The sequence below is a fragment of the Caloenas nicobarica genome, chromosome 2 (assembly GCF_036013445.1).
Source record: "Caloenas nicobarica isolate bCalNic1 chromosome 2, bCalNic1.hap1, whole genome shotgun sequence".
Taxonomy (NCBI): Eukaryota; Metazoa; Chordata; class Aves; order Columbiformes; family Columbidae; genus Caloenas; species Caloenas nicobarica.
In genome coordinates, this window is record NC_088246.1 from 63,812,030 (window position 1) to 63,825,301 (window position 13,272).

Below are 13,272 nucleotides of genomic sequence, written 5' to 3' on the forward strand. Positions count from 1 at the left end.
TCTCTGGGCTGATTTTAAGATTTCTACACATACTGAGCATGTTGTTGCTATGACGCAGACTGTACAGGAAAAACTTTTCTAAGCATTAGTCACAACCCACAATTATTCCACAGAGAAGTGCTAGATGTGTAAATTCTCCAGCAGATAGTGAACAGATAGGTACAATCAGCCAGAAAGATTTAGGATTAGACATGTCTTCCTGTTCCGCGAAAGCAGACTGGTGTGGCTGTTAGTTAATAGTAAAGGTGCTCGTCTTTTAATTTCACTTCTAAAAAAGGATTTCTTTGTTATTATCATCCTCTCTCTTTTTCCTCTGCAAATTATAATATCTATAAGAATACTGAACGCAAACATAGAGTTGGTTTTATGTTTATTTACACAGGAAATCTATGTAATCCAATTTGGATTACGCCCTCTCATATTGATGAACAGTACTACAGGCTTATTCAGTGGCAAAGTTGGAAATAATTTGGTTTTAGTTCATCTTAGTCTGTAGTGGATATACATTCCTACATTTTATTGACATTACTTTCAGCATTATTCACTCAAATTGTAGAAAAAGTGAGGTAGAAAAAAAAGTGCCATAGAACTTCAACCAGAGGCTCCTATGATCTCTTCTAGAAGTTGAGTAATACAGCATTCTCTTCTCTTCAGCAAGTAACTAACAATAGCAAGGCTTTTCACAAAGTTTGCTTGGTTAATAACATATTTTTGGTCATATTTTTAAATTGTTCCAAGCAGTGTGGATATTTAAAGAAGAAAACCCTTGTCTGATCTGTTGCAATAGCAATAGCCTTTTGTCATCTTTTTAGTTCCTGAAAAACCTGTATTAATAATAAATGTGAAATTGTGGATGCAATATGTTGTGCCTACAGGCTGAAAGCACATGGAACATCTTACCTACCCGTAAAAGTCAGAAGTGTCTGCATCGGAGCTTTGCATCTTCTAAAGAAAAGTTGTTGCTTATAAAATGTGACTTATAGTAAGGTAAATATCTAACATGTAAGGTAAATCTATAACAGATGTCTATATTGCAAACATCTGCAGTTACATAAGATGAATCTCATATGAACAAGTCTGTGGTCTAGTTCTTCCAGACTGGGATTTTCAAATAAGGAGAAGACAGGCTTCCCTTAAAATAGATGGAACAGATATCCTAATCTTATGCTCATTTTGAAAGAACCCACCCCAAATTTCTGCTGCTTCCCTGTGCTGGACAATGGGAACAGTTTTTGAGGCTGGAAAACTCTACTATGTTATCTTCTGTAATAATCATCTGATAGTCTAATTCTTCATAAAAAATGTTCTCTGCAACATCTGCAACTTCTGACATTTGAAGCTCTCTTTATTTGGACTGAAATCTCTCATAAATTGCTCTGAGTTGATTTTGCACCATGGTGGTTAGAGAACAGCCCCATTACTAGCCGTTGAGCCTTTTGTAGAACACAACATACACCTTGCAATCTTGGAGCCACTTGCTTAGTCCAGGATCTCTGAACTGGTTGCCAAGCACTGATGCACAGAGTGCACAGGCACAGCGGCACGCTACATGTGTACTCCCAGCAACATTCAAACATGCCTTTTAAGTGCTTTCTAGGACTCACTAACCTAGGAGAACTTTGTCCTAGAAGGGCTTTTGAACTTCTTCAGTACAGACACTAAAAAAGCATAGGTAGGATACCTGTTTCAAAACACATGCAATCCACATACAAAGTGAATTATTGTTTATCAGGTGGCAGTACATAGTTATGTGCATTCCACACGTGCTGAGGATATTAACAATTTCTGTTCTGCGCCTCGTCTAGCAGCCCTGTGACCTTATGTTGTAGTTCAATTAAGACAGAGTGCATCTTACATGTACTACTTGGCTCTGTAAGTCTTCAGTTACAATTTCCAGCCTCAGAAGACACAACAGAGTTGTCATGCACACCACTCAGCAACCATTGCCTACTTAATATTAAAGCTGACTGAAGGAAGACTGTTCCATTTCACAGTAACTTTGAAGGTTTCTATCATAACAGAAAGAAAAAAGCCTTTCAGAGTGTATTTTTGTTGAGATGTCCATTAGCAGGATGAATCCTGAGCTTTATCCTTAGAATGTACACACACATTTAGAGCAGGGAAATATGAGACCTAGGTTCAAGTCCCTCCTGTGCTTGCTTCAGAGATGATTTCTTAGATAATTCTTAAATTGGGTAAAAATATTACAAATTGCTCCAGTTAAAATTGGATATTTCTGCTGAAAAGAGTTGCTCAGTTGTAAAGTATCACCCATCCAACAGCTGACCTTCACAAATCAAACTTACCCATTATTCCTGTCCGGTAGACACCATAGAGAGATAAGCCAGTTGTAGCAGCATTCCAGACTGTCCCAATTACAGCGTACAAAAGGATGGTACCAAGATTTCCAAAGAACAGTCTATTTGGCATGAAATATCCAGCATCCAAAACAATGGGGGGCAGCAGGTAGAAGAAAAATACTGTTGGTGTAAGGGGGAAGGAGGCAATGTGGTCTGCTGCCCATACAATGCCACCAAGAAAAATCCCAAGAACAATCAGCAGAGCACTCTCTGGAACCACCCGAGTGACTTTGTGGGACAAATGGAAAACTGCAAGGAAAGAAGAAAACAGTTTGTCAGAAATGCAGTGGAGAAACAATTTGAGCAACAAGTGTTGTTAGCTGGCAAATTTGACTTTATGCAAACTTCCTACTTTCATTGTTATTAGAGCCAAAAGCATGCATAGAATGCATGGGATACAGACAGAGTCAGAGCCCAGATGCTGGTGAAATAAAACAAAAAGGTTAATTTACAGATTTTATCTGGTATATTTCAACTTATATGAAACCAATATTCCATGAAATTTATTTTCTTTATTGGATTGTCTTCTCCATACAAGATCTGTTTATGGAAAAATGGTGTTCTGTGCAAAGCAGTAAGTGCAAGACTGAAAATAAATGGTAGAAGTGCTGGAAATGTTTGACTTCATGGTTTATTTCTGTATCTAAATATATACATCTAACTTCTCAACATTTGTCTAAAAAATGATCAGCATACTAGCAGGTTTACTGGAGAATGGGAGAAGAATGCTGAAAGAAGAACTAATTTTAAGACAACTCTATTTAAAGTTATGCATATTATATGACAATGTAGCCTGCAGTAGGAGTGGAATATAGCTGATATCATGGGAGATCTCTTTTGGGCCTTTTCCTCAAAATCTCCCTAGTAAGGATTTCAGTTAAATCAGAGGCTTTCTGAAGTAATGGAGGCTTTAGTGCTGCTTTCTTCATACATTGTTATATTTGTGGGAAATGCTTCTGCAATAGGCTACTTTCGTTTGTATAAACAGTGTCATAAAATCTGCATCAGCAGTATGTCAAAGTTATTAATAAAGATGAACAGGATTTGGAATCTATTGTAGAAAAATGTAATGGTGTGGTGTGGTAATACTGTTGAACCAGACAATAATTAGAGAGAGAAAAAATTACAGAGTGTCATGAATGAATCTAAAGAGACAGAAAGATGGCAAGGCCAAGAAAGAAAAAATAGACTGTTAAAGATGACAGAAACACAAGCAAGATTGCAAATATTTGTGGTAACATATATTTGTAGTGCACTTGTTAGGTACCAGATAAAAGAAAAAAAAGCTGAGACAAGCCAAGTCTACAAAGAAATGTGGAACATGAAAAAGGGGGATGTGGCAAAGTTGTTTGACAACAGAGAAGCACAGGTGTGCTAATTGACTTTCTTGGGATTTCTGTGAGCTTTTCCTTTAGTTTATCTTAAATATTAATGTGTCCCAGATGGTCTGAACCCTGGAACTCTGTGATACTGACCTAATAAATGGGATTTTACTTTGTGTTGAAAATGTGAGTTTCACTTTAGGAAGAAAATTCCACTGAAAGCCACCAAGTTTCTCCTGGTTTGAGCATCATTCTAGAACTGTGTTGAAGCTTTTACAATGCTAATGCATGTTAGCTCAAAAGTGGTTTGGACAAGAAGTCATCATTAAGAATTCCAGCCTCTTAAGGTATAATGGAGGAATTTTTCTCATGATTATGTAGATATCTCAGACCAGGTTACTTTACTGAAAGACCATTATTTTTCCTCTCAGCCAAGTATTTCTTGTAGTCGAACATTAACTAGTCACCTTTTAGTGCGTTTTAAGGGCCCCATTCCTGAACCGCCTCTCTTCGTCTTGGCTGCATCTACACAGGTAATGTTAGAAACATCACCCAGCATTATAGTAGCCCCACAATAAGACAGTTTCTACCAGCTATATAACTTCCATGGGCTCATCGGAATAGAAAACATGAAACGAAAAATGACAATGGCCTGCCTATACCAACAGTGAGTATGAATGTAGACAAGACTTGAAAACCAAGCCACGTTAGAACACAGCTTTGGAGTGGGATTAATACAACAGCAATCACACATGAAAGCAAACTGCATTCAATGAAGCCAGCTAAACCATGTCATTTTTATATGGCACCTGTATCATGTAATCAATAGCTGAATAACAATTCACAGAAACAAACACTATTTTTTCCCAGCTAGTTCCTCTCTTTAAAATAATTTTAAAAACCAAACAGACAAACAAACCAAACCAAACCAATCAACCAAACAAAAACAAACTAAAAACCCCAAACCAAACTAAAACACCACCACCACCACAACAAAAACAAACATAAAAATGAAGAAAAACAAACTAGCTACTATTCCATGTATATATATTTAACCTCTCAAAAGTCTTTCCTACTGGTCATTCTTGATTCCTTGGATTTCCAGGCAGTGAATTATCAACTAATTTATCACCTAACAGAGTAGGGATTATCTACTTACCCCTGAAAATGAATGTTGCTAAGCTAGTCTTACTAACCCAAGTCTGTTTTTCCTACTCCTGAGTTTGCAGATAAGCCATGATGACAAGTTAAAGTTAGAAAATTAAAAATAAACCTGTGAAGAATTTTCAAATCTAGACATCTGGAAAAAAAAGCCCATGTCCAGATAAAAATTCATAGTCTGTAGGATTCTCACTTTTACCAACCAAAAGCAGTTTCTCCTGGTGAGCATTGGGAAGCCAACATGATTTTGGTTATAACATTGTCTTCTAGAAGTCACATGTTCCAAATGAATCAGCTACATCATATCTTTCTGTGTTGCCTTTAACTCCAATTGACTGATCTGATAATCTGTACCAGATTTTAATATTATCAGCAAAAAAGACTTCTAATCTGTTAGTTTAGGAATGCAGGCTGTTGGCAGGAAGGTTATTACATTAAATGGGGCTCTAAAAATTATCTTTTTTATATTGCCCAAGCAAAATCTGAACACTAAATTAAATAAATATTTGTATTAAGGTAACTGCCTAACTAACTCTGCAGACAGATAGTACACAATACAATTAGCAGAATCCTAATGTCTATAAACATAGAAATATATGTAAAAGGGAAATAACACAACTGATGAAATTCAATGAAATAGCTTTAGACTAAGAAGTAATTGGAACTTAGATCAATGTTCGAGTTCATGTTTGCACTGACAATGATCGATTTCTTTTTTTCTGGGTATGTGCATAAAATATATTCAATCAAGACTGTGGAGTATGAGTAGTTATTACATTTATAGAAATTCATAGAGATAGATTAATTCCAATTCACTCATTTTTTTTTAACAATTCATTATGCTGAAGTTATGTCCCTAATACATTCTGAGCGTGTTACCAACTGGCACAATGATTGTACCTTCATTTCATAAAGTTTGCCTTTACTTTCTTAGGAGAAACAGTCCCAAAAATGAATTATGTGCCCAGGACAGAATATCATAGAAGAACTGGAAGCTTTACTTACATCTAAATGTCTAACATGACTACATATTTCACCTGACTGAGGAGTAAAATACAATCCGGCAGTAACAGACACAGAGTTTGGTTTGATTATGTTGTGAAAGAAATTATAAATATCAGGAAGGATAGCACGCAGCGCTGCTCAGATAAAGTACCCTGTGAGGGACCCAGAGATGAAATTAAGTCTATTTTCACTGCTGTTAATAATGAAATGTTCATGAATATATTTTAATGAGGAGATGGAAAGAGCAAAGAAAGAAAAATTGTAGACAGTCAACAGCATAAAAGAAATATCAGTGGACAGGGCAATCTTGTGATCTGTAAATGTTGACATTTATTATTTAGAATTCATTTACATAAGTCTAGGTACAGTATTAGTGAAAAAGTTAAACATATACCTTCCATCTAATACATGCTAAACCTGGCTTGAAAGTGGGTTGAACTGACTAGTGGGTAAACTGTGTTTAAATTCAAGCTGAGCATCACTGAATTAGAAGCTTTCTACAGAGTTAAGAAACAATTACATCGTACAAACATCCTGTGAATTTTTTTTCTGATACTTCCTTTGAGATCCAAGAAAAGAGACTGTGACATTTAACATAGCTGATGAGAAAGACAAAACAAATTAGCAATCTATGATTTGATGGCTGGAATCAGTTTCTTTTGACTCAAAGAAATAAATATACCTTAAGAACTAAGTTGTCTTTTATCATCCTTTAGAAACACAGTAACTTAGATTAAATTCTTCAGTGGAATTTACAGCATTCAGTGAACTATCTGTTTCTAAGGCCATCTGAGCCTGCTTTGCAAGAAGTGCTTCGACAGAATAAGCTTTTTCTCATTTACTAAATGAAATAAAGATAGAAACAACTGATTAAATAGCAATAATAAGTAAAAGAATAATAAATAAGAGATAATGTACAATTCATGTGCAAGTCACTTAATATTTGTAGACACACAAAAGTTTTTTGAGGTAGGGTTTTCCCATATTTCTTTCCAAATTATCTCTAAGAGCACCTTTTTTTAATGAATACTAAATTTTGCTTATCAAGCAAAACATTTCAATGATGTAGTTCTAGAATCTTGTGCTTTGTTTCCAGATTAAATGAACAATTCAAGACAGATTTGCCACCTTTTGAAAACACAGCGCTGCAAAAATAAAAATCTGAGGGTACTTATTTAATATACTGTTAAATTTCAGGATTTATACAGTCATTTCAACACTATTTCAAGTGACCGATGTAATTTCCATTAACTGTTTCCTGTCCTGTTTAGAGTTAAACAACTATTTAAGACCCAGAGATCAACCCCAGTCACAGAGAGAGAGGAGATATGGAGGGTACACACCATGGGCCACCCTTTGGTTTTACCTGTGTGACCACAGAAAGGACATGATGAGGTGGGATAGAAAATCTACATCAAACCCAGAGGCACAAGTAAGTGAGTTGCAAGGAAAAGCAATCACACAGGGCTCATCCAGAACAATTGCTGCTTCTGTTTCCAGCAGGCAGTTCCCCAGACAAAGCAGAAGGGCTGATCTAATTTCTGCTCTTAATGAAAGGACTTCTGACTCATATTTACAAGAAGCAAGTATCAAATACTGTGACCAGGACTAGAGGGGCCCTGCCTCCAGCCAGGTGAAGGAAAGGGACAACTAAGTTTACTGGAGTGTATGGATTTGATGGCCTGGCACATCAGACCCACAGGAGTACAAGGCTTTAGTAGACACAGGTGCACAGTGTATCCTAATGTCATCAAGCTATAAAGGCACAGAACCCATCTGTGTTTCTGAAATGACTGGGAGATCCCAACAGCTAACCTTATTGGAGACTGAAGTGAGTCTGACTGGGAATGAGTGGCAAAATGGACCCAAAAAGGTACCAGTGAGCTTTTGGTATAGCTACATTGGACATGGAGGAAATTAAACAGCTGTCCACCTTACCTGGTCTCTCAGAGGACTCTTCTGTTGTGGGGTTGCTGAGGGTCAAAGAACAGCAGGTGACGATTGATACCACAACAGTGCACTGACAGCGATATTGCACTGAGCAAGACTCTCTGATTCCCATCCAGAAGCTGATTTGTCAACTGGAGAGCCAAGAAATGATCAGAAAGACTTGCTCACCCTGTAATAGTCCCATATGACTAGTCTGAAAATCTAATGGAGACTGGAGACTACCAGTAGACTACCATGGCATGAATGAAGTCACACCACCACTGAGTGCTGCTGCTGTGCTGGACATGCTAGAGCTGCAGTATGAACTAGAGTCTAAGGCAGCTCAATGGTATGCCACAGCTGATATTACTAATGCATTTTCCTCAATTCTTCTGTCAGCAGAGTGCAGGCCACCATTTCCTTTCACTTGTAGGGGCATCCAGTACATTTGGAATTGACTGGCCCAGAGGTGGAACCACAGCCCTACCATTTGCCATAGATTGATCCACACTGAACTGGAACAGAGTGAAGCTTGGGAACACCTGAAATACATTGATGACAACATCATGTGAGGAAACATAACAGAAGTAGTTTTTGCAAAAGGAAAGAAAATAGTTCAAATCCTCCTGAAAGCTAGTTTTGCCATTAAGAAAAAAAAAAAAAAAAGTAAGGTAAAGGACCTGCAAAGGAGATCCAGTTTTTAAGAATTAAGTGACAAGATGGACATCATCAGATCCCAATGGATGTGATCAACAAAGTACCAGCTATGTCTCTACCAAGTAGTAAAAAGGAAACACAAGCTTTCCTCAGCATTTTGGGTTTGGGGAGAATGCATTCCAAATTACAGTTTGATTGTAAGCCCTTCCTTTCAAGTACCCAGAAGAACCATTTCAAATGGGGCCCTGAGCAATGACAAGCTTTTGAACAAATTAAATAGGAGAGTCATGCAGTAGCCCATGGGCCAGTCTAGGCAGAGCAAGATGTAAAAAACGTGCCATACACTACAGCTGGGGAGAATGCCCCCAAATTGGAGTCTCCTTTGATCTGAATAGAACCAGCAACCTAAAGATTTCCATGAGCTGTGCCCCTACAGTCCTCCACTCTACTAGCTCAGGTACCAAAGGGACCTGGAGTCTCTGGCAGAAAGCATCAGAGGATACCTGAGGTTGACCCCTAGGGTTTTTGAGTCTGGGATGCAGAGGATCTGAGGATTGCTATACTGCAACTGAAAAAGAGAATATGAAGCATATGAAGCTTATGAAGGGGCTCAAGCTGCTTCAGAGGTGATTGGTACTGAAGCACAGCTCCTCCTGGCACCTCAGCTGCTGGTATTGGGTTGGACGTTCAAAGGGAGAGTCCCCTCTACACAACATGCAACCGATGCTGCATGAAGTAAGTGGGTCACGATGATTTCAAAATGGGCTCAAATAGGAAACTCCAGTTGCCCAGGAATCTTGGAAGTGATCATGGACTCTCCACAATGCAAAGATTTTCGAGTAGCACCAGAGCAGGAGGTGATGTGTGCTGAAGAGACCCCACTGTTTAGTACAGTACCAGAAAATGAGAAGAGATATGCCCTGTTCAATGATGGATCCTGTCATATAATAGAAAATTGTTGGAGGTGGAAAGCTGCTGTATGGAGTCCTATACAAGAAAGTGTGGCAACTGCTGAAGGAGGTGAATCGAGCCAATTTACAGAAGTGAAGGCCATCCAGCTGGCTTTGGACATTGCTGATCGACGAAAGTGGCTGGTGCTCTGTCTCTGTACTGACTCATGAACGGTGGCAAATGCCCTGTGGGGCTGGTTACAGCAATGTCAGTAGAACAACTGGCAGCGTAGAGGCAAACCAATCTGGGCTGATGCATTGTGTCAAAAAGTTGCTGTCCAGGTAGAAAAACTGGTTGTAAAAGTAGATGTTCATGTGCCTAAAAGTCGATCCACTGAAGAATATCAAAACAATCAGCATGTGGATAGGGCTGCTAAGGTTGAAGTGTCTCAGGTGGATATGGACTGGCAACATAAGGGTGAATTATTCACAGCTTGGTGGGCCCATGCCACCTCAGGCCATCAAGGGAGAGATGCAACATATAGATGGGCTTGTGATTGAGGCGTGGACATGACTATAGACACTCTTGTAGAGGTTATCGATGAGTGTGAAACATGCTCTATGATCAAGCAAGCCAAGTGGTTAAAGGTATGGCAGATGATGTCTTAAATATAAATATGGGGAGGCCTGCAGATTGATTATATCACACTCCCACAAACCTGCCAAGGCAAGCACTATATGCTTACAATGGTGGAAGCAACCACCAGATGGCTAGAAACGTATCCCCTGCTGCACACCCCCAGCTGGGCCTTGAAAAGCATGTCTTACAGCAAAATGGCGCCCCAGAAAGAACTAAGTCAAAAAATGGGACTCATTTCTGAAACAACCTCATAGACACTTGGGCCAAAGAGCATGTCATTGAGTGGGTATTTCACATCCCCTATCATGCACCAGCCTCTGGGAAAATCGAACAATACAGTGGACTGTTAAAGACTACACAGAGAGCAATGTGTGGTGGGACATTCAAACATTAGGATAAACATTTAGCAAAGGCCACCTAGTTAGTCAACACTAGGGGACCTCCCAATTGAGCTGACCAATCAAAACTTTTACGTACTGTAAAAGGGGATAAAGTCCCTGTAGTCTACATAAAAACTATGCTGGGGAAGACAGTCTGGGGTAAGGCAAACCCACCCATGAGATTGCTTTTGCTCAAGGACCTGGCTGCATTAGTAGGTAATGCAGAAGGATGGAGAAATCTGATGTGTACCTCAAGGGGATTTGATTTTGGGTGAGAATAGCCAATGATTTGAAATGTGTTATGTTAATTGCTACATAATACTGTATGTCATCACTACTATGATTGTTATGCCATATCAACAATATTACAGTAAGAATCACCTAGAGTAATGAAGAATGAACTTAGATGAAACTGAACAAAGTGCAGTGAAAAATCAACGCCCTGAAAACACTGAAATATTTTTTTTCAGATAATATCACTGTCCCAGTCAATCACAAGATCTACTGCCTGTGCATAGTATGCAACATGTCATCCAAAAAATTCAACAGCTGACTTATGATTATGTTAGTAATTCTCTGCTGAAGCTTCTTTTCCATGTATCTTTGGATAAAATCCAATGAATCACAAAATAATGTAGATTATTAAAAGATTTTCTACCTCTTTTTTCAGACTTACTTCCATAGTTCCCATGAAATATATGAATTTTCAAATGTTTCTCAGCATCTCCTGCCACGGCTAGTGACGGATGTGGGGTCTATCATATGCATTTTTGCTAGTGAGTCAAATATACACGTATAGTATGCTATTAGTCTATTCTTCAGTTTTGAATTTATATTGTCACTTATAAAGATGAAGTTATAATATTAAATCAAGCCATGTGTGCTTCTAATTTGCGATCCAACACTTGATTCTCTGTAACTGATGAGAACCCTTGCCATTCCCCAAAGTGAAAGCAAAATGCTGCAAACTTTTCTGCATGATTCTTTACATTTACTTTACAGAGATACAAACCATGGTATCTCCAAGTATTTCCGTATTAATCAGGTTCTTGTTATGGCACAACATAGAAGCTACTTAAGAGAAGACATGAATGAATTCCAGAAAAGACCATTCTGCCAAAAGGGAAATCTTTCTTCTAAACATCTTCCAGCAGTTGAACTCTGACTGAGAAGCATGAAATTTTTGTTTCTTATCTTATCTAGATGTTCATGTTCTCCTTAGCATTATAGAAGGGGAATTCTGTTTAAAAATGGCTCAGTTGTACCATTGCTGCAGTTTTGTTGGGGTTTTGTTTGTTCGTTTGTTTGTTTGTTTCAGTAGTGTCTTCTGCAGCTTTATGTTATTACCTGATTTTTTTTTAAATCATTCATCTGAAATATATTCAATTAGCACAAATGGAAAAATCTGCTTTACCTTGCCTGTATAATAGTTCGTTATAAAGTACAATCAAATACCAGTTTGCGAACCAAATCGATCAAGCATAGCTGGGCAGTAATGCAGTCCAAAAGTGTCTGGAAAGTCCCAATGCATTCTTATTATGTTGGTCTACCTGACTAGGGAATGGCCACACTGTCTAAAATATATTTTCAAGAAGGGAACATTTTAGTTCCACCACCCCTGAAAGGCATGCATCCCTGGCTGCTCTCTTGCTCCATATCTCTAAGCATTAGTTGCAGACAGTTAGTGGATCATACCTCGGATTCACCAGCTCCATCTGCCATACAGCTACAGAAGCAGCTGTAGAAATGTTTGATATGACCTGTGCAAGCTCCTGGGCAGAGAAAGAAGCATTCATGGTGTAGGAACTGTGTGTAGATGCTGAGGCAGAGAGATACGTTTATTTTCTATCCCTTTTTCCTGCTTTTTGTGTGCAAACTCCTTTCAAAGGTTATTGTAGCTTTTTAGTGTTTGACAATTTTTTCATTAAGCTGTATATGTAGGAGATCCAGATATTGTGACCTCCCCAACATCTAAAAACAAGCTGTTTTCAAATTGCTTCCAACTCTTGGTTTACCAACAGTGTCATATAATCCCTGATCTTTATTGGCTGCCTGTAGCATTCCCTGTGGTCCTCTCGCAATGCTGAAGGCAACGTATGTCAGTTTCATTCTCCACATCACGTGGTCCATACTAATAGTGAATGGTTCTTAAACGACAGACAGTACAAACTCCTTTGGAAATTTCACTGTTGCAATTGTTGAAAATTACTTAACAATAGTGACCATTAGTGTTCAACTTTTTTTTTTTTTTTTTTTTTTTTTAAAGGAAGGTTAGCTGTCTTCCACTCTTCAGTCACCTTGCCTTCTGTTTCATGGGTAACTTTCTTTACACTTTACATCTTTAATCTCAAATTTCTTCAGAGGTTTTGCTACTTGCCCTTAAGTATTTGGTGTTAATTGCTGTCTATATCATATATTTGTTCAAGAGCATCTTCTTCTGAAAAGTCCACTTCCTACTTACTCTACTCTTTTATTACGAGAAGCTTTTTGGTTCAATTCCCTGTGTAATTCCCATATTTATGTTTGTCTTATATTTTGTTATGGCTCCCTTTACTTCTCAACAGTCCTGCCCAGCTACTGGGTCTCTAATAAACTTCCTGCACTTGCTATGCTTGACTTCTTTATATTCATCTTTCATTTTCTGCTCAGTCCTTGTAATTCTAATTATTTTCACATGACATGCCAGTTTTGCATCCCTGTGCATTGACCTCGGTTGTACTGGATCCCTTTTTTAAGATCTCCTTCATGACTTGACCACACAAGTTTTCTACCCTTGCCACCTTACCAAACACAGCATTTCTTGCCTGCATAGCTATAGGCATGCCTTCCAACTAATTACAGTTGTTTAGGTAGTCTGCACAGAGGATATAGGAATTTTAATTATGACCATAAGAACTAGAAGAGCTATTTGCTTGTATAGCCAAGCCC

General features: G+C 38.3%; 1 protein-coding gene across 1 annotated transcript in view; it reads right to left on the reverse strand.

Annotated features, from left to right (window-relative positions):
• Positions 1-13,272, reverse strand: part of SLC9A3 (solute carrier family 9 member A3) — a 55,403-nt gene that overhangs the window by 23,719 nt on the left and 18,412 nt on the right. The window contains exon 2 of the mRNA XM_065630304.1: positions 2,307-2,609. Coding sequence (XP_065486376.1) covers positions 2,307-2,609 — 303 coding nt within the window. The remainder of the gene's footprint in view (positions 1-2,306; positions 2,610-13,272) is intronic.